Genomic DNA, 22,565 nt, shown 5'->3' on the forward strand with positions numbered 1-22,565 from the left:
CTTTAATAGGCGAAAATGCGCAAGCCACAGAGTTCTCCAAGCACCTGCCATTTTAGGCAGTTATTTTTTAATTCCTCAGGAAAAAACATCCATCTCGTATAACTTCTGCTCCATTCAAAGTCCTCTAGTAACATTAACATTTACTTCCCAAGAAAGATCAGAGTTCTGTCCTGAGATTGCCAGAAAATGAAAATTACACACAACAGAATAAGCTTGACTTTCAAATGGACTAAGAAATGCCCTACACATGTTCCCCCAACAGAAAGGGTGACCTGTAGCTCCTGACGGGGAAAGACTGCCACCTAATGGCAGCCTCTGGAACTGGGCAGAGCAAACTGACATTTAGTTGTATTTTTCACAAGTTCCTCAACCTTTCCTGGCGTCAATAAAAATCTCATTAATGTTTAAAAGGGCTGTTGCTGGGTGTTCACTTGGAATAAGAGAACACATTCCAAGAAATGGATTATGTGTCACTCCTGCCCCAGATGGCCAACACAGTGCCCCCTCCTTCCACAGTGCGAGCACCCCATAGCCAATAGTTGGAAACACAGAAGCTCTGCAGGTGGCCCCCAAGAGCCGGCAAGTCCTCCAAGTTGACCTCTGCAATGCCAGTGGCACCCAACAAGAACTTGCACGTTGTTTTTTCTATTCTTGGTCCTTCCAGACTGTGCTCAAGCATCACATCTAGAAAGCTCCCCAAGCCCTGGGGTGGGATGAGAATTCTGCTCTCAGCTCCTATGCCCCCCACTTCCTCTACCCGGAGGCCCTGGCTTACCGCACTGCCCTTGCTGACTTACTGGCCTGCCCTCTACCCAGTGATGGGCTGTGCTGTGAGGGCAGGGCCACGTGCCCGTCTAGTTATTCCTGCTTTCGTACATTCATTCTGTAGGGAGCGTCCACCGCATACCTGCCACGCTCTGGGACACGACGAGCAAAGCAGACACGGCCCCTGGCCTCCCCAACTCCCTCTGTCATCTACTCATCTCCCTAAGTCCTGCTGTATGTGGCACTCAATAAATGCTGGATGGATGGGTGCTACCCTCCTTCAATATAATATAATTAACCTCATGACTTCCTATAAGAACTAAGTTCATGCCACTAAAATGCTGTGACTTCTTATGGATCTCACGGAAACCAGGAGGCCTCAAGCATCACCAAGCCTACACCTGCACTTTGGCCAAAATGTACCCTTTATTAAAATTTGAATTTGTCACTAACATGTAAAACCCAGAAGATTTCACATAAAACAATCTTTCCAGCTTCTCTAGAAAAATGAACGTATATTCCTGCAGAGCAAGAGTGAGCCAGAGCTGAGTGACTGTGCCTCCTTTAGACACAGTTTGCTACAATCATCACTATCCTCTACCACTGGGGCCAGGAGACAGTTGCCTGGGTTGATATCAGTGGTGTTGCCACTTTTTGTGCCCTCGGCCACTTCACTGAGGGTCTAACCTACTGTATGTGCAACTGGCTTTACAACACCCATGTCACCCAAGAAATACATCTGAGATGAGCTACAACACAAATGAATGGGCAACTTTATTGACTTTTACCTCCTAACATATCCTCCTAGTAGTGGATACAGGCTGCTGTAGTTTCTGCAAGGGATCTCAAATGTGAAGGGACGTTAAGGAAATAGATGAACCCCAAAAGGTACTTCATTACAGAACCAAATGCCACGTTTACTGGAACTCTTCTTCCAAACGAATGCTAAAGGTTAAGAATTATATTCTTATACCACCAGCACAGCTTAAATACTTCCTTGAGAAAAATAATAAATTATCTTTGACTTAGAAAATAAATTGTGTGCAGCAGAATGACAGGAGGGTCCATTCGCTGCATTGCACAAGGGGCCACGTGAAGAAGACGGATACAGGTGGCCAGGCTACAGGATACAGGAGGGAATGGGGCATCAGCATTGCTGAAGTTAATCGATGCATGCGCTGTGCTTCTAGCCCACGGTGTGTGGTGGTCCCCTCCATGCCCTTTTCCAAGAGACTGCAACTGTCCCCTCCTCCTCCTCACGTCCGCCTGGTCTTCTGTTTCTTAGCCTGCCTCTTTGCATCCTCAGGGCCACTGTTGTCAGAGGCTGCCTGGCCCAGAGCTCGGACTCCCTGCAGTCGGCTTGTCAACTGCAACAGCAAAGGGATGAGCTGGAGAAAGAGAGAGAACATGAGAGGCAGGAGGAGAAGACATCTGCCCAGACGTAGAGTCTCACTTATCAACACGCCTTCCTGTTTAGGCACCGTCTGCACCTGTGTGCTAATGGGTGGGTTTCAAATGAGGCAAGACTTTGTAGAGGGTCCCCAGAGATCACCCCAGGAGCAACACAGCCCTAGAGGTAGTCCAGGTTTAACCCTTTCCAATCCAATTTTTCTGCTACCCACATACTCCCCAGCTCTTATTTGTTTTAGGTAGGAAAGAGATTGGTGGATTACTTGAAATTATTCTACAGTTTTAAAAGAAAAAAACCATAAATATGAACTCACCTGATAAATTTTATTATCTATTTTAGGTTACGTAATAAAATAATTAAAGTGTTTTTATTTTGGGTTATAAAACAACAACAAAGAAAACATTATATCAGATAGGTCTGACACAGGATCAGCAAGGGTTAAGGACCAGGAAAGACGTTACTAGATGTTGAAGACTTTGAAAGAAGGCCTAGGACTGGACTTGAGGCCTTCACGGTCCCTTCCAGTCTCAAAACTTAGTGATTTCCCTAACACTGGACAAGCTCTGCTGTTACTTCCACAGCAGTGAGGATGCACTTGCCCTGACACACCTGCCTTCTCATGAGATCTCAGATTTCCTACCTTGTCGTGGTTGTAACCAGCCAACAGAACAAGCAGCGTCAGAGGCAGAGCGATGTATGACCCTTGGGCAATGTCTTGCTCAGGCAGCTTCCTCTGCAAACACCAAGAGTACCATTACTCTTCACCAAGGTCTCACATTTATCACCCACAGTTACGAAGCTACAAAGAACCATCCGGCCTTCCACACTGACTGTCCAAGGACACTCAGGGTCCCTTGTGATCCAAATTCTTGCTATCCAAACAAAGAAACTGAAGCAATTCACACAGATTTTTACATGAATCCTCTGCTGTCCAAACTCTTGCTACTTGCTTCTGAAGCTTAGGAACAGAGATTCCAATGACAAGTATTCTCCTTACCCTCTGAATATTCACTATCCAAACTGAGAAAATGAAGAGATGCAGAAAATGAGGATTACTCGTGGTTGAAAAGTAAATGGATCTTAGTTTGTTGAGTCCCAGCTATATGAAGGGACTTATCCCATAAAGATGTATCAAGAACTCAACTGTTCTAGGCCCAGGGCACACAGTGCCAAGCTAGTTCCAGAGAGGGTACCCCAGTTAGGAAGCAATGCAGAGACTGCTACTAGTCTCCCTGTGACCATTCTTCCTGTCTTCTCATAGAAGCCCCAACTTTTATCTGGACCAATCAGAATACAGACATTTCCTAGACTCCCTTGCAGCTAGCTGTGGCCATGGAACCGAATTCTGGCCAACAGTGCATGCACAGAAGTGAGAGGCCAACACCCTGCTTGTACTCTGAAAGAGAAACAGTGTGCCTCCCTTCTTAATAACTACACAGCATTTGGCCAAATGCACCATTTTGGAGAAGAGGAATAGGAAAAAAGGGGCCTCTAGGTCCCAAACAGCTTGAAGCTACCATAGGATCTCTGTACTGCTCACTCCTAGAAACTGACTTGGAACAGAATTATCTATCTTGCTAAAGCCTCTGAAATTTCAGGTTCTAAAATATCAAAAGACTATATAACCCAACCAGCCCACTGTAGTCCCACAAAGGAAACCAATAAATTAAATGAGAATTTTCATAATGATAAAAGCCAGAGCAATGTTCTTAAAATCCAGTATAGGGACGCTCCTTCCAGGAGGGTCACAAGTCCAGACTATTTCCATAACACTGTTAAGACGTCATGTCCTTCTTCACTCTCACTTCTCTCCCGGGTGTACGGGGGACTCTTCCAGAGGCTCTGTGATGTGATGCCATCACCCTGACAGCCAGAGGCATGTGTAGCTTGTGGATTCTTGTGTTTCAACATCTCAGTTTTAATTTCTAATATGTTAAATACAGACAGGGAGATGCCATATAAACCCAAGTTCTTTGAGATCTTCAGCAAGTTGTAACAATGTAAAGGGGGCTGAGAATAAAATATCTCGGAACTGCTAGGCAGAGAATGACTGTGAAGCCATAGTACCTGAGGCAGTTAAGGCAGGATAGATGCCCTTTAATAAATGGAAGAATACAATGACTCCCCAACAATAAAAAAAATAAAATAAAATAAATGGAAGAATAAGGTAGCAAAAGATTTCTGTCTTCAAGTGTTATTTTTTGACATGTCTGAGGCCCATCCATTTTCCATTGAAGTAAACTTCCATTTCATTAGAAGTTTAATCCAGCGGGAATGAGGAGAGTGATTATGATTCTAGGCTCAAGTCTCAGAACTTACCAGATAAGAACCTTGGGCAACCATGTGAACTCTTAGTTTATTCAACTACAAAAAAAAGGATGTAATATGAATAGCACCTACTATAGGAGAAGGTTGTAAAAATTCAACAAAATGACGTGTGCAATGCTCAGCAGTGGATTGAACACTGAATAAAAACAGGTAACCGTGTCCAACAAAAGAGGAAACCAGAGAGAGCACAAAGCCCCTTGTGAGTGTAAGAGGTTGAACCACCATCATGTGGAAGGTTATAACATGGTAGAACCACGTGGCTTGAGACAAACCACTTTGTTTGAGTCCTGGCTCTGCTGAGTGACCCTAGGTAAATGACTGACTCTCTGAGTTTCTATAAAAATGGGAAGAACAGAACCACGAGGCAAAGGCTTTTTTGAGTATCAACCATGAGTGCCCTGCAAAGCCCCCAGTTCTCTTGGCAGCCTCTTTGTGCCCTGCTAGAGGAGAACGATGTTTTTCACCCTCTCAGAAATGGCAGGCACACTCCATGGCAGCAGCTACAGGGACGGGCTGCTCAGCCACCACCAAGTGGCATCTCGATGTTCCCAACCACTGGATGCCTGAGTGTGTCCCTAGACGAGTCTTCTGCTAAGGGGCTCGTGGGAATGTGAAGGCCCACAGCCATCCATGGCCATCACCCAGGCCCCTCCTACTCAGTGGGGTCACAATGTAACTCCATGAAGAGATAAACGGTTCCCTAAGATGCTCGATTCGTTGATACTTTCTAACCAGGTCTCCTGATTAGAAAACAAGTACTTCCTCTTAGGATTGTCAGAAAAACTCTATTGTTCTAGTCAGATCACAGTTGCCAGCTCACTGACCACGAGCCGCTCCTCACAGAACCCCAGAGTCAGCGGAGTTTTGCTCAAATCTTAACTTCGCTCCACGTGAGTTGGTGACCTTGGGCCATTCACACCTCCCACATTCTCTTCTCTACAATAGGGATAATTCCTACCAATCTTCCATACATGATGGTGGCTAAAAAGCACTAAACTGCAACTGGGTAGCACATGGAAAAAGATAATTTAGAACCATCCTCCACACCTTACACCAGGAAAAACTACAAATGGATAGAGAGAAAAGAAACCATATGAGTCCCAGAAGAAAACACAGTAAATTCCCCTAAAAGCGAAAGTATTTCAAATTGTATATAAACTAGCACACTGTACCCCATGATTTCATTAATGTACACAGCTATGATTTAATTACAAAAAAAAAAAAAAAAGAACTGAAAGTGGGGAAAACATTCCTAATCATCAATCAAAACCCAGAAGCAAGAAGAAAAATATTAATACATCTAACATAGAAATAAAATAAACTTTGGCATAAGCCAGGTGAAAAGGTAAATGACAAACTGAGAGAAATGAGTACAACGTACATTACAGACAAAGGGTTAACATTCCTACTACACTAAGAGCTTCTGCAAGCAGTGGGGAAAGGCCAAAAGTTCCAGAGAAAATTTTGTTAAAGAAGTAAACAGTTTACAGAAAAGAAAATACAAATGGCCCTTAGCTATATGAAAAGAGAGAAATACAAATTAAAACTACACTGAGATCATACCACTTTTCTTCAACTAGACTGCAAAAATTGAAAAGTTGACAACATACTGTGTTGGAGAAAAGGAGTATTCATACGTTGCTGGTGGGAATGCAAAACAGTCTGATCCCTATGAAGGGGAAGTGGTAATATCAATCAAAATTCCACACGCATTTACCCTTTGATCCAGCAACTCCACTTCTGGGAGTCTATTCCAAAGATAGCCTGGCAAACATTCAAAAACATGCATGCATAAGGCAATTCATTAAAGGGTTATTTGTAATACCAGAAAGCCAGTAACAACCCAAATGCCCACCAACCAGGGACTAATTGAATAGAGTGCTAAAATCTGAAGGTCTGTGTCTCCCCCAAATCCATAGGTTGAAACCTAACCCCCCATGTGAGAGTCTTTTAGAAGGTGATTAAGTCATGAGGGCAGAGCCTTCATGAATGGGATCTGTGCCCTTGTTAAGAGAGGCCTGAGGGAGCTCATTTGCCCCTTCCTCCACGTGAGGACACAGCTAGATGGCACCACCTATGCAGCAGAGAGTGAGCCCTCACCAAACACTGAATCTGCTGGTGCCTTGATCTTGGACTTCCCAGCCTCTAGAACTGTAAGAAACAAATGTTTATAAATTACCCAGTCTAAGATCTTTTGTTATAGCATCATGAATGCACTAAGACATGTGGTTTATCCATGCTAAGGAATACTATTCAATTGTAAAAAAGAAATAAGGAATATCTACATATATTGTTCCATATATACTTATCATTTTTAAAACTATAAAAATGATGGGCCAAGCACGGTGGCTCATGCCTGTAATCCCAGCACTCTGGGAGGCTGAGGTGGGCAGACTGCTTACACTCAGAAGTTCAAGACCAACCTGAGCAAGAGATCCCATCTCTAAAAAAGTCCCAGCTACTTTAGTCCCAGCTACTCGGGAGACTGAGGCAAGAGAATTACTTGAGCCCCAGAGTTTGAGGTTGCTATGAGCCATGATGCCATGGCATTCTATGAGGGGTGACAAAGTAAGACTGTCTCAAAAAAAAAAACCTAAAAATGAAATTCGTACTCTACCCACTGAAAGGCCTAGAGACAATGACCAATAAGAGGCCAGATTTTTGGTTTTTAATGCAGCCTACACTCTACTTTCATCCACACACACACCAAGTTCAGAACCGGTAGTCTTGAGTTGGGGCCTAGAATCTGTTTTTTTTTCTTGCTGTTGTATCTGTCCAATCCTCACCTGACCTTTGAGAATCACTGATCCAAACAATTATCTCATAAATGCGAAAGACACACATTATGTTTTATTTATTCTGTTGTTGTTTATAATCTGTTGGATACAAGATCCAGTAAAGGCCACATATGTAATAAATTAAGTGATAAATTAAGTTTCTTTTAACCTACAGGTATCCTGCCCATCTGTTTTGTTTTGTTTTTTTCTCTTGCAATTTATTTGTCAAACAAATCAGGCTCCAGGCTGCTGTCCTGCATCCCTGCAGTATTGTTTACATGCTCCTACATACTCTCTGTTCCCAGTAAACTGGAATTAACTCTAGAGGTTTGAGCAGGTCAGGTATGGCATGCCTCCCGATAGAGGACATGACACCACCAATCGCAGGGTAGTGGTGTCCCTCCTTCCCCAAATCACTCCTGAATCACTGAGCTAAACAATTATATCCTATTGTCACCAGTTTCCTCCTCAAAGGGAATGGCAGGTATCACTGTTCAGGAAAGTTAAAAAGCATCTGGGGAAATCCAGAAAGCCCAATGGGAAGGTGACCCAACATGGGGAGCTGTTTAAATAGCTGCCCTCCAACCTGCGGTGGACTTGCCTTCTCTTACCGCCCCATGGACTGCTGCTTTTTAACCCCCCTTTATACTTACCGTGGGATTAAAAATCAAGGTGATGTGTTTATGGTAGCCCACTGCAGTGAAGGAGACCTGAGGCAAGACGTAGTCATACTGGGACCTGGGCAGTGTGGAGTCCAGAAGCACAATATAGTTCTGTGCACAGGGAAGAAGTGATTTTGGTAAAGGACAGATTGGCAAAGCAAATGGAAACCAAAACCTAACATACAGCTGGGATGCAAAGAACTTTGTTTTTAAAGAAATCCCCCTCTTTTACTATCTGAGTTATCTCAAGAACTTTGTCTTCACAGCCTAAATGCCCACCAACCCAGGAATGGATTAACAAGCTGTGGTATATGTATACCATGGAATACTATTCAGCCATTAAAAAAAATGGAGACTTTACATCCTTCGTATTAACCTGGATGGAAGTGGAAGACATTATTCTTAGTAAAGCATCACAAGAATGGAGAAGCATGAATCCTATGTACTCAATTTTGATATGAGGACAATTAATGACAATTAAGGTTATGGGGGGGAAAGCAGAAAGAGGGACGGAGGGAGGTGGGTGGGGCCTTGGTGTGTGTCACACTTTATGGGGGCAAGACATGATTGCAAGAGGGACTTTACCTAACAATTGCAATCAGTGTAACCTGGCTTAATGAATCCCCAATAATAAAAACAAAAAGAAAGAAATCCCCAAGTCTACGCATTCAAACCGAGGTTGCTAGCTTCAGAGTTGTAACCCCAGCAGCTATTCCTTCAGTGGCACCTTGGGTCCCCAATGTCTCTGAGACTGTGTCTTCTGATAGGCTGTCAGCACTTTTTTATGAGCATATTCAACCTCAACAATTATGGCCCTTTGAAGAAATGACTTTACAATACATAAAAAATTATGTGAGCCAATTCTTATGAGGCATGTGATCCAGGAAGACTATTTTCTATTTTTTTTTTTTATTAAATCATAACTGCAGGAAGACTATTTTCAATCCAAAATGAGGCTGACTTCTAAGGGATGATATGTAAGTGGCTCATAAGTTGGCAAGTTCTAAAAATACAATATTCCTGGAATGATACCAGTGATAGTCACAGCCCTGAGTGCTGAGCCCCTGCCAGGTGCTATCCTCAGGCTAAGATTGCCAGAAAAGAACCAAATTCTTTGCAAAGTTTGCTCTCATCATGCCAACTACAATACTTAACCCTAAATGAACAGAACTGATGATAAACATTTTAGAATCAGTAAATGTGTCCAAAATAAGGGCTGAAAATGCCTCAATTCTGGGTAAGGAGATGGACATCCAGATTCATGAAACCCAAAGGTCATCAAGTAAGTAGACCCTAAGGTGGTCTCCAGAAGACACATTATAATTAAATTGTCAAAGACAGAATTTTGAAAGCAGCAAGAGGAAAGTGACGTGTCTCATTCAAGGGAACCCTCATTATAAGACTCCCAGTGAATTTCTCAACAGAAACCCTGCAGGCCAGGAAAGAATGGATAATACACTCAGAGTGCTAAGAGTAAATAATGCCTAACAGGAGGGCTTTGATTAAATAAATTATAATATTTGCTATGTGTGTATTAAGAACTACTATCCATAAAAATCATGTTATGAAAGATTTAATGATGGGAAACAGATTTGTGATATATTCCTCATTCAAAAGCACAGATTACAAAACAACTCCGGTTTTGAATTATTACAATATACATGTATATTCACATTTACAGACACACACACTGAAAAAAGACCCAACAGACACCAATCAACATTTTAGCAGTGATTATTTCTGGATAATGAGATGATGCCTGATTTTTTTCTTTTTTCCACAATCTCCTGCCATGAATATGTATTATTTTTGTAAATAGAACAATTAAGAAAAAATAACCCCTGCAAGCCCAATATCCTTTGATTCAAAGAGCACATTTCCACAGCATGGTATCTGGGGAGAAAAAGAGAGAACTGTGTTCCCTTTAAACTAAAAAGCAGAATTATGAAAACAAAGGCGGAATGTAGAACCAAGCCGCAGACATTACCTCGCCGTCTCTGAGCAGTGGGGGAAAGTGGAAGAAAAGCGACTGGCCGAGAGACACGGTCTGGATTGGATTATCAAGGTTTTCACTTTTGTAAAGCTTTACCTGGAGAGCAGGAAAAAAGCAGGACGTGCTCTTGAAATTGAAACATGATAAACATTTCATTTCAGACATCCTCAGGACAGCTGATCTCTTGGGGAGGGGATATTGAAAACATGGTTATGCGAAAAAGAAACCGCCCGCCCTGATGAGCTATGCATCACACCGCCCTCAATCACCTGAGATTCCAGTTATGTGCCAGGCACAGAAGTGGAAGTTAAAATATATTCTGATGGCCTGTGTTTGTTGCTCTAAATGGTATTAATAGTTAATATAACAATAATATTAACATAATCTATGATTTGCTGGGCAGGCAAGAGACACTTTACACATCACCAATCCTAACCACAGAACAGGACATTTTATGGAGACTCAGAGAGCCTAAGTCACCTAAGGTCACACAACTTACACATGGTCGAGCCCAGGACTTAACTCCTATCACTGAACGTCTTGCCCACATTGCACTGCCTTATCACATAAAGTAACCTTAACTCCATGAGTGCTTGCCAAACTCCAAACACATTCCATTTTGTTTTGGTTCTCCAAGATGCTGCAAGAAATACTTTAGTGCTTTATTTCAAGGCTGTCACCTGCTCTCATGTGATGGGGCCTGAGGAACATAAGGCACATGCTGACTGATGGTAAAGGCTGTGAGGACGCCACATTGCACCTGCCACCGGAGAACACCACAGACTGTGTCCCCAGGGACCATGTGGGCACTGGCTACATGACATACAGTCAAGGGGAGTTTTCCTAAAACAAAAGCGATGGACTGGAGGCCTGCGGGTCACATCCAAGACCACGTATACATATGTGTTCTTTTGCCCTACATGGTGTTTTAATGCATTGAATTCACTGACTATATTTAAAAATCAGGGCTCTCTGACTTCCTCTGCCTGGTCCCTACAGGCAGAGATGCCTGCAACCCCCAGACCGTGATGGGTTAAAACCCAAGCACACGTTCTCACCCAAGCCAAATACTTCACTGTATATAAAATGGCAAGTGCCTCTTCATAATACACCCGCAGAGCAGTTCATTAACATCTTTGGAGGGGCCACAGGGCACTTTGTAAGTATTTCTTCATTAGCCACAGATATTGATAGAGGTGGAAGAAACCACAGAGGTCACTGTGTCCAAGGATCCCGGTTTTACAGAGGAGGAAACCAAGGCACACGGGAAATGAAGCAACTGGCCGAGGAGGCCAGGTGAGCAGCTACCGGTAACAAGAGAGCCCAGACTGCCATTGGGCCTGCCATTGCACACCACCCCCACACCGGACAGAACTTAAAACACAGGGCTCTCTCCCTTACAACTGTCTTTCCATGTTAAGACAGTATCAGTCATTCATCAGAGTTCTACTATGATCTTTTAGAAGATTAACATCTGGCAGAACAGTTACCTGAAACTGGAACATTCTCTCCAAAAACCGGCGATCGCTCTCCCACATACATGCTGTGACACACACACACACACACACACACACACACACACACACACACTTCTTAAGTCTCACCCTCAAGCCTCAGTGGCAGCACTCTGGAGCATCTTCATCTGCCGTGTGCTAAGCCAGAGTGAGGCAGGCACAAACGTCCCCTCTCCTTATCTCAAAGCGGAACAGAACACAACAGCTGCATCCTAAAAGGCTGGTCTTACCCATAACGTAGGTAGATACTCAGAAGAAGTGATCACATTTCCACTTAAGTCGAACTGATTAATCTGCCGAAAAACTATGATGTTCACATCATCGATGTCATTATTCCCAACCTAGACAGAAAGAGAAGGAATGCCGCCATGAGGAACTTCTATGCCAGCTGTCTGGTGGCCTGAGAGCTACTGCACAGCGAACTTCACTTCTTACGTTAAAGGAGCAAAGTTGGCCATCAAAGTAGCCTAAGTCCAAGGTCACAAACGGATGGCCACAGACACATTTTGTTTGGTAAGCACAGTATTTTTTTTCTAAGTTTTCTTTACATCCCAACATTTTAAAAAGTAAGAAATTTCACATGCAAAGCCAGATGTCCCAACTTCCCTTGAAAAAAGAATTCTTGCTTCGCAGCCATTGGCAGGACAGTGTCACAGCACCCCCTTGGGGTGGGGTCTGAGCTCACGGCTCCTGAGACCCCAGAGGGCTACTTCCCTTCCATGTCTGCCTGGCTGCAGTCCACATTTCTGCCAGTGATCCTGGCCTAAGTTACGACGGCAGGGAAATATTATATAAAACTGGAAGGCATTTTGGTATGAAATGCGGTCATCTCAGCTATTTAAATTGTTGGATGCCACAAAGACACAGAAAAAAATCCACTTCCTAGGCCCAAAGTCCTAAGCAACTCACCACCCTCCCTATGAACTTCCCCACTCTGTACCTAATGAAGCCACCTCAGTAAAGCCACCAAAAGGCAGTTCCTCTTGTCCCGCCAAGACCTCGAGTCTTGCCAACAAGACTAGTGAGAAAAGCCTTACTTCAATTGATTCCTGGGCCATATCCTGTGACCTGGAGGGCGGCCTCTTTAGAGATCAATTTTCACTAAATCATTACCTTGAATATCAAAAGACTCCCACAAAGTTGGGGTGGGGGGGAGGTCATCAGAACCTAAGAAAACTGGTGGTCCTGTTACCAATTAAGCGCATGTTCTCCCCACTAGCCTCCCTTGCTTTGAAATGCTATTTATGCCTAAAGATCCTTAACTTGCAGAATAATGATCAGAAGTTGCAGGGGAGCGAGCACACAACAGTTCCAATTTCCTTTCTGAATGTGTGACAGCAACACTGTTCATTAAAACCTACAATAAGATGCTGCTTATGAAGAAGACACTGTTCTAAGAGGACCCTTAATTAGGACTTAAAGTTCCCCTGACCACAGATGAAAAGCAGACAGCTGGAGAAGCAAGAAAGGGTTTTTCTCCAAAAAAGCCAACAGCCCAAGACGCAGCAGCAGCGGCAGCAGCGCGGAGCGCCTTACCTCAATCACCCGATGGTGGGGGAGCGCCCGCTCAATGTGGGCATTGCCTTCGGTCTTCAGCTGGATGTGGTACACGCATCCCGGCTGCAAATAAATACGGAAGTCACTTCTCTACAAAGGGGGCATGTCGCGTCACACCTGGCCTGAGCACACAGACAGGAGCATTTCTGTCCCTTCACATCCCAGTCTGTGGCCTACACACCTTCTTAAGACTTTAGCGTTCTTAAGGTGACGAAACATCTAGTTCTGCAACACTCCCTCTCCAATTCACTTTCATGTCCTTCCTTCTACCCATCAAAGTTGGTTTCTTATTTCAAAGACTATAAGTATACAGTGTTCTCACTCTTCTAAAATCCTGTCCACCCCCCACATCCATATATATATATATATATATATAGATTGATATCTGGAATGGCACTCCCAAATGCTTACGATGAATAATATTTCTAAGTGGGAGTTGAGCTTTTTCCTTTTATAAAATATTTCTTCTTTACACTTTCTATTGCTCAAATTTATTGGCATATATCATGTTTGCCCAAAAAAAGTCATTACTCTAAAATAACTTTTAAAACAACCAATTTCCTGATCACCAATAGCACGATTAACCCTGTGACCCATTAGGGTCTGAAGCATGGGGTCAAGTTCAAAGGTATCTATGTGCATCTAAGAGGAGAAAACTCTAAGATCCAATATTTATTTTTAACCTAGTACGGAGACTGGGTCATGTGGTTCTGGTCACCTAAAATTATGTTATGTTTTGACCATCTTTGAACGCAGGGAGAACAATCAGAAATGGTACTCACTACAGATTAACCAGAAGTATTTCCATGTGATAGGTTTACGGGGGTTTTCTCTCTTTCAAGGTCTTGTCCCTTTCTATCTGTTACCTGAATTCTTTTATAATAAGCTTTTGTAAAGCTATTATTTGTTTGTTTGTTGGTTTGTTTTTGAAACAGCTATTGCCCTGGGTAGAGTGCTGTAGCATCACAGCTCACAGCAACCTTCAAACTCTTGGGCTCAAGCGATCCTCTTGCCTTAGTTTTTCTATCTTTAGTAGAGACAGAGTCTCACTTTTGCTCAGGCTGGTCCCGAACTCGTGAGCTCAAGCAATTCACCTCGGCCTCCCAGAGTGCTAGGATTTACAAACTTGAGCCACCGAGCCCAGCCTACTATTATTAAAAAAAAAACCTACAAGCACAATCAAATTTATGACCACCAAAAGACATGTTAATTCACTTTATAGCTCAATTAGATGCACCGCATAGGTTCAGTTCAAAATAGCTATTTGCACCTTAGAGAGAAAAAGACCCCAGTAGCTGGTTTCAAAGAAAAGGAAAAACAGATGCACTGAGGCTGGGAATACAGGCACTTGTCACTCGCTCCACGCCTGAGCCTGTCAGGCTCCTGTCAGGCAGCTGCTCCCATCCTAACTGGCCCCGCTCCTCACTCAAGGCCAACAGTCTCAGGGAGTCACCTTCATCACTTAGCAGCAACACCTAGCAGCATAGCCTCTTCTCCCCAAAATGTCTTGATGAGCACACTGCCTGGCAAGGTCAAATAAAGAAGCAGGCATAAGAGCACCTAACAGCATCAAAATCCTAAGACATCTTCAACAAGGAACTCCAGCTCACCATCCCTTAGGAGAATGGCAAACTCAAATCTGAAACCCTTGAGACACATCCAAAGCTGCTCCTTCAGAGGCTGGGGCCCGTACAAGGCCTTGCACGTGGAAGGCGCAGGCTGCCACCAGGGGGAGACTAAAAAATACTGAAAGCACAAATGAATTAACACCTGCTGGAGGAGGAGGCAGCTGCTGGGAGTATCAACTGAAATGGATGGAACTCCATCACAGTGAAGAAGAAAAGAAAACTTCGCTCAGATAAACTAAAATGTGCCAAGTCAGGAAGCTTAAAAGAACATGTCTGAGCCAGCAAGGCCCTGGGAGGCACGAAAAAGGTGATGCTGAATTTTCATTCTGGCAACTAATGGAAGTGAAGTAAGCAGAGAACACAGAGCTCATCCATCAGGAGGGGAGACCCAGCTAAGAAACGGAACTGCAAGGGCAGCCCTCCCAGGCCCTTCTCACGCTACTCAAGTTCAACTCGGAAAGGTGCAAACAAAAGCCGGTCAACTCGCAGTTCCACTCAGGGAAGCTTTTGTTTTGCTTTTTTTTAACTAAACACTTACTGAGCCACGGTGCCAGGTACTACTCCATATGTCTTACACATATTAACTCGTTTAATAACTCAAGGCCATCCCAAAAGCTAGACATTATTCTTATCTTCATTTTACAGATGACAGAAACAGATTAAGAAAAGGACGAGAAACTTTCCTGGTCACTTGAGGAATGACAGAGGCAGGATCCAAACCCCGGCAGACCAGAGCAGCAGGGAACAAAGGATAAAATGCAAAGGCTGTGTCTGGTCACAACCCAGGGCACTTGGCTCTTCACCCTCCCTCTCCCTGCACCTTGGCCACAGCCGGCAGGAGGAAGTAGTGCACTCCACACCCCCTTAGTCTCTCTTCTCTGGAACCACTGCTGCAAGGAAGGAATCCAGAACTGCAGGAGAGCAGAGAGCAGCCTCCTGTGCCTTGGGAACAGGGGTCGCTGTGGCAGCCACCATGGGGCAGGGATAGCTAGAGGCAGCCCCAACAGTAAAGGGCGTCCAGACTTGTTTGAATGGCGAGATACTCGCCATGATATTGACTCTGAGAAACACGTAACAAAGAGGGGAGTAGTGGGCAGAGCAGAGGAAGGAGAGCCCATGTACATCCAGCTCTGCCCACTGGACCGCAACCTGCAGGAATCTGTATGTGTTTCAGAACATAGCCAGGCGAAACACACTCCATATCTAGCTACCTCCTTTGGCTTAAATGTTACATATGCACCAATCCAACTTCCAGATACCCTGATATTGAAAGTGAGGATGCCCTGGGCTCTCGACAGAGGTATGCTTGTCTTGGGAAAGAACACCGCCACTCCAACATGGATAAACAAACCGGCAGACCAGTTGGCATCTTAGCCCACATGTTATAGGCAAACACTAGTCTGTCGCCGGTATGACAGGCTCTGGGCTCCACTACCAACATCCAGTGTGAATCTGAAAGGCTGGGACCAAATTCTAGATCTTGGTGGTCTAGTCCCAATACATACTCCCTTTCGGATATACTCTATGGTATACACTCAAGATCTGTTGAATGAGCAAATGAAAGAATGAACAAAGAAAAAATAAAGCACCAAATGCTAAGTAAATGTTGCAATTTAGCAGCCAAAAGGGCAAATAAGTTGTTTATTTGGCCCATACAAAGAAGTTGTAGGTTTCTTTTTCTCTTAGTTGTGAACATCTAAAAATCGTTAGTGTCACATAGAAATCTGAACTTCTGACTTTTCTTTCAAATGATCAGACAACCCTGAGTCTGTCTTCCCGCGTGGCTACCATGAGCTGGAGCTGAGAAGCAGGCTGCACCCTCTCCCTGGGCCGTGCCTCTCCCCAGTCCTCACCTTTCTGCCCACCCAGGCTCCACCGGCACTCACACTTCTCTTCTGCCCTATAAGCATTTGGTTTAAGAGTCCTGGCCTGAGCAATGACCACACACCACGAGGCAAAAGTTGCACCAAACGCATGGTTTTCAAACCTGATTTTGCCACAGAACTGCAACCCAACTTGTTGACTAGATAAAAGGCAAAATGAGCCAGTTAAGATAAGGATATGCAGGGCCACAGAACCCCACCCTCAGCCCTCTGGCCTACCCGACTCCTGGCAATGCTGGGTCAGCACCACGGGACATCACTAAATATAGGATGGCAAAAACCCAATAATAAAATGTGTTCAAAGTCTCACCAGCAAGCCACGTAATCTGAACTTGCCCTCCTCATCCGTCACAGTGTCTTCCCCATAAACGCTGCAGTCGTTCTGGCCCACGGCTTCCACGGCAATGCCCTGCTCTGGCTCCCCATTCAGGGAAGACACTGTACCATAGCAACTAGTGTGACGAAAAAGAAATGGAACATGACATTCTCATGTTGTCAGAGCACCAGAGGAGCCTAGCAAAGTGTTCTGCATTTGCGGATGATTACAGCACAAAAAACAGTTGAGTGGATAATCGTGCCCAACGATCCAGGCGACTGGGTTTGGCCATGGCACTTCCCAGTCAAGCCTTCCTGCCAGAGGGATGAGTCATCATCAGTTTCTCTTCTCAGATGTTTTGAGAGAAGCTCCAGGAAATTGTAAGTTAAAAAGGCTAAGCTTTATTTTAAATAATGGAGCATTCAGTAACATGAAATAACTCATTTCTTTTCATTGCATTACATACAGTTGAAAATGGTCCATTTTGCTAAACCCAATCTTTCCAGTCTTCACCTAAAGTGCTTTTGTATATGTGTATTTAAAAAGCCATGTGTATACACGTGTGCATGTATCTCCCAATCTATCTGCAGTATTTGTACACATTCAGAAAAACTGGAAATACTGGTTTTCTCCCGGAAGGGAGACTTGGTGGCTGGGACACAGGGTAGGAGGGAAACTTTATGCTGTAGGATAGTCTCTTCAACATTCCCAAGTTTTACTCAAATGGATAAATTTTTCTCTTTTAAAGATTTAATTCAAGTTTAAAGCTTTTTAAAAATAAAATGTTCTAGCAACTCAGCAGGCTCTCTCAGGCCCATTTCAAAATAAGGATATTGGAGATGAACCTCAAGGCTGAAACATGAAAAGAAAGGGCAGCAATCAAAAGTCCTTTGACCTCAGACCTCACCTCCCTTCCTCCCAAATCAAATCTGGATGTGTAATTTTAGGTATCTAAAGCATGAGGCAACTCACCCCCGGCCACCCGGGAGTGGGGGCCCCCGGGAATGGGAAGCTGGCCAGGAGTGGGAGGCCACCTGGGAGTGGGGGCCACCAGGAGTGGGGAGCTACCCAGGAGTGGGGGACCACTGGGAGTGGGGGGACCACCACGAGTGGGGGCCAGAGCTGCTCACCTATAGGCCGTCCGGTACCCCGTGATGGTAATCTTCAGGTTCTGTCCCTCCTGCACCTCAATCATTTGTGACGACGGTTCAAACCGGAATTCCTTCATCATGGGTTTGAAGTAATACTGGCCAGGGCTCTGCCAAGAGACAATCCCACAGAGCCTGAGTGGCCACATCCCACTATGGATTACAAGGTGGGGGACTAATGTCAGGAGTTCCCAGGCAGACGGACATAGCAACCCTATCTCTACCATCAGTAATCACAGCCAGGTAACAGCAATTACAATTCTAACAATGGCAGCTGTCATTACTGCGTGCCTACAACAATTCTGTCAAGTTAGAAGTCATATTTGAATTTGATGAATGAAGAAGCTGAGGCTCAGAGAGGTGAAGTAACTTGCCTGGAAGGATGCAGCAGGTCTGAGCAGGGTGCGTCACCGCACAGCGTGGCTCTCTCCATGCCCCCTCTGCCTGTCTGTGATGCCCCCACAACAGCCACTGTGGCCAACCAACATGCACTGCCAGAGTCCCCACCAGTCAGAGCCTCCGACTACACCTTGCATGAAAAACCAGTCCTGGTTTCCCACCACATGGAACGTGCTTTGCAGGAGAAACACAAGCTAAACTCGGAATAAGACTCGGCATTGTAAACAACATGATCCTGTGGCATGACAAAGGGACGCCTAAGAGAGGAGCCTCTGTGGCCAGGGAAATTAATTACACTGTCTTAGTGATGAGTGGGTGACCGGAAAACAAGAAGTGTGTGCAAAAGGAACATGAATCAGCAGCGTTAAGTTCCCATAAGAGCAACCCTCTAATTAAACGTGGTCCCCTAAGAAACTTAAACCACTCCACGTTGGTTTTCTTTTCTCGCATTGTCAAGCGGTACACACTCAAGCATGTGGTGTCCCGCTCTCTCGGGGGGAAGACTGGCAGGCGGCAAATTGCAGAAGGACACGTTACCAGGTTCGAGAACGTCAGAATGCCATTGTCCTGGGTCAAGAGGTTGGAACGGAACACACCACCACTAAGGGACAGGAGGACTCCAGGTAGGGGCTGGTCATCTTCAGCTTTTATCTGGACATGAGAAAGTGAGACCAGAGCAAGGTTCAACTCCTGATAACCATAAAGAGAATATTTCCACAAGATAAGAGGTAATTCTTTTTTTTTCCTTTTTTTTTTTTCAGACAGAGTCTCACTATGTTGCCCTTGGTAGAGTGCTGTGGAGTCACAGCTCACAGCAACCTCAAACTCTTGGGCTTAAGCGATTCTCTTGCCTCAGCTTCCCAAGTAGCTGGGACTACAGGCACCTGCCACAATGCCCAGCTATTTTTTTGTTGCAGTTGTTTAGCTGACTCAGGTCGGGTTCGAACCTGCCACCCTCAGTGTATGTGGCCAGTACCGTGCCGACTGAGCTACGGGTGCCACCCAAGAGGTAATTCTTGTAAGATGTTTTCTTTTATTTATTTATTCATGGAGTGGGGGGGGGCTAATCTTCCTCCCCACAGGTGATGTTCAAAGTTTGGTGTGCAGCCTTCCAGAACTCCTTCCATGTCCACACCAATTTTATAAACATTATTTACATTGTTGACAGACTATTCAAGATAGGGGCAAAGAAGTAGGTGAAATAAAAGTGGCCCATTACACATGTAGTCCTACAACTCGCTCTCTTCCTTGACAATTTACCCGGCCTCTCCCTTGTGCCAATTCATAAACAGCTATCTCAGTGTTTCTTAACTGGGGCAAATATTCGAGAAGCAAGAGTCTGCAAACTATAGCACACAAGCCAGCCTCCTACTTTTTTTTTTTTTTTTTTTTGTAGAGACAGAGTCTCACTTTATGGCCCTCGGTAGAGTGCCATGGCCTCACACAGCTCACAGCAACCTCCAACTCCTGGGCTTAAGCGATTCTCTTGCCTCAGCCTCCCGAGCAGCTGGGACCACAGGCGCAGCCTCCTACTTTTGCGGTAGACAGAAACAATCAGAATGTTCCCCCGTCTTATCTTTATGCACTTAAGGTTTTCCTCTTTTTCTCAACAACCAATTCCCAGGAGAAGAACTGATCAGTATGTGTACTTCAAATTCAGAAAGCTACTTCCAAAGGGCATTCCAAAGTGGCTGCAACCATTTGCAGACCTGTAAGTTATTTGTGCATGGGAAAACACACACCAAAAAATGGATATTGCCATAATTATTGAAGGTCTAGCACACACACACCCCCAAAAAACAGTGTTTTGACACTTAAGTTACTTTGCATTTCCTCAGTTAACTGCTAAGGCTTAGCATTTTCTCCATGTTTATCCATCACTTGCATTATTTCCACGATTTGCCTTTTTATTCCTTTGTCCATTTTTTTCTAATAGGTTTTTTTCCTATTAGGTTGTCTTTTTCTTACTGATTTTAGAAACTCCTTATAAACTGGGGTATTATTTATGATATAAATATTTCTTCCCAGTTTGGACAGATTTTAATTTGGTTTAGAATGTATTTGGCACTATAGACTTTTAAATTTGTACATGATGCAATCTGTCATTCTTTTCATTTGGCCTGTAGTCTATAAATATTCATACACAAGCATCTCCAGACACACTCTGGACCATACACAGCATGCTTCTTCCCAGGAAGGATAGGTGGAAGAGAACTAGACAGCAAACACCACAAGAACCTTCTGTGTCCTTCAACACAGGACAGTTAAGGATGGAAGCTTAAACCACTTCCCAGAAAGTACACAAACATGCTAAAGTCAACAGCCATCCAAATTATGCTCAGTGAAAGAAGCCAGATGAAATAAAGAGTACATCCTGCATGATTCCATTTCTATAAAAACTCTAGAAAATGCAAACTGATGAAAAGAGACAGAAAGCAGATCAGATCAGCTGAGGCTGAAGGAGGGAGGGATTCCCAAGGGGCAGGAAGAAACCTTAGGGGTGATGGATATGCTCACGTTTTTTATTATAGAGGTGTTTTATGGGTCTATTTATATGTCAAAACTGTCAAATTGCCTATTTGTGTGCAGTTCATTATAAATTATACTTCAATAAAACCGCCTTTTAAAAATATAGTGTTACCTCAAAGCTTACACCTGCCAAGGCATAAGCCTTAAAGTCTCCTATGGTTCCTTCCACCGCAGTCAAAACGTAACCCTCCTTCTGCGAGGTCACAGTGTATTCCAGGTCACTGTGCAAGGGGCCAACACTGAATGGAAGAAAGCAGAGCACTACAGGTTCTGTAGTTCTTGGTTCCCCTCATGGAGGAAATCTGGGCTTCCCAGTTCATCTAGGAGACTCCCCTGCTGGTCCCAAGCAAATGCTGCTTCATCACGGACTCACCTGTAGGCCCCTTTGTCATCAGTGAAGACTGTGATCAAGGGTGAACTTGCCCCCTTTTCACTGATAACAATCTCAACTCCTTCCAACTCTGGATGGATCTGGCCTTCTAGAAACAAACCTGCCTTCCCATGGATCTCAATCAGCTTCCCTGGGCAGCTTTCTAAAAAGGAAAGAAATAAATACAAGGATGAAACTTAGTTGCAAAGAGGAGCCTTTTTGGTTGGGGGTTTCTTTCTTTTTTTTTTTGCAGTTTTTGGCCAGGGCTGGGTTTGAACCCACCACCTCTGGCATGAGCCACAGGCGCCACCCTGGTTGGGGGTTTCTTACGGAAGGGGCTAGAACTGACATCAGAAGCTACTTCCAAATGAGGTGATAGTACTTCAGAAAGCTCAGTAATTAGATGCAGCCCAAGCCTCTCTCCATCCCAAAAGGCCTTGCTCAACTGCCAAGGACTTTAGCAGGTGAACTGAACAAATGTCAGAAGCTGGTTTTCACTATTACTCTTCCTGAGTTCTCACAAGACCACAGATCAAGCGAGAACTCTTTACAGCTGACATGTGGCTGCTGAGCTGTTCAACCTCCGGAGGACTCAATGTGAAGACTGCCCCAAAGAGCCTGCCTGATAGAAAGTCAAGCCCTTCGACAGACTGTACTTCCAAACACAAAGCACATGTGTGGCCTGTGGTTTAATGAACATACAATGCTTGAAAAAACTAGCAGTAGCCAAAAAGGAAATACTCCCTAAGCAATCACTTCAATCATCCATTCCCCCCAAAACCCCTTCCATTACACCCTGCCAAACAACAGAAAGATGAGAAACATGCAGACACATGAAGACAAACACCCACATCTTAGTAAGTGGTGGTTTTGCTTTTCACCTACCTTCTGATGTCATCTAATAATATAAAAAAAACCAAGTCCTTTTCCAAAAAGATCCCCTCAATTCTAATAGTCAAAGTTATTTGAATGTATTTAAATCATTCATTCATTCATCTGTCCACTAAACAGTAACATCTGTGTGCCAGAGAGGATGTGTGTGTGCGTGTACAGAAACGGCTTCACTAAAACACCACCGCAAACCAATTTTTCAATGCAAGTAAAGGAACAATTGCACAGGCAGACACTGCTCACTGAATTTACTTTACCTCCACTGACGACGGCTTCTGTGGAGGGAGGATAAAAGAGCAGCTCTTTAGATGAGGGTGTGACAGTGATTTTCTCTCCAGACCTAAAAGAATTAAAATAATTCAGTTTGGCTGGTTTTCTATACTCTCAGAACAGA

General features: G+C 44.2%; 1 protein-coding gene across 1 annotated transcript in view; it reads right to left on the reverse strand.

The window, feature by feature from the left end:
* Window positions 1-1,510: 1,510 nt before the first annotated feature.
* Window positions 1,511-22,565, reverse strand: part of LOC128560924 (nodal modulator 1) — a 63,504-nt gene continuing 42,449 nt past the window's right edge. The window contains exons 20-31 of the mRNA XM_053554560.1: window positions 22,429-22,511; window positions 21,284-21,443; window positions 21,023-21,149; window positions 18,919-19,032; window positions 17,965-18,092; window positions 16,829-16,970; window positions 12,987-13,070; window positions 11,681-11,791; window positions 9,931-10,032; window positions 7,935-8,054; window positions 2,817-2,909; window positions 1,511-2,153 (exon numbers count right to left, since the gene is read on the reverse strand). Of these exons, the coding sequence (XP_053410535.1) occupies window positions 2,022-2,153; window positions 2,817-2,909; window positions 7,935-8,054; window positions 9,931-10,032; window positions 11,681-11,791; window positions 12,987-13,070; window positions 16,829-16,970; window positions 17,965-18,092; window positions 18,919-19,032; window positions 21,023-21,149; window positions 21,284-21,443; window positions 22,429-22,511 (1,396 nt within the window). The 3' untranslated portion in view covers window positions 1,511-2,021. The remainder of the gene's footprint in view (window positions 2,154-2,816; window positions 2,910-7,934; window positions 8,055-9,930; window positions 10,033-11,680; window positions 11,792-12,986; window positions 13,071-16,828; window positions 16,971-17,964; window positions 18,093-18,918; window positions 19,033-21,022; window positions 21,150-21,283; window positions 21,444-22,428; window positions 22,512-22,565) is intronic.

This window comes from Nycticebus coucang, chromosome 12, assembly GCF_027406575.1.
Source record: "Nycticebus coucang isolate mNycCou1 chromosome 12, mNycCou1.pri, whole genome shotgun sequence".
In the NCBI taxonomy this organism is placed as follows: Eukaryota; Metazoa; Chordata; class Mammalia; order Primates; family Lorisidae; genus Nycticebus; species Nycticebus coucang.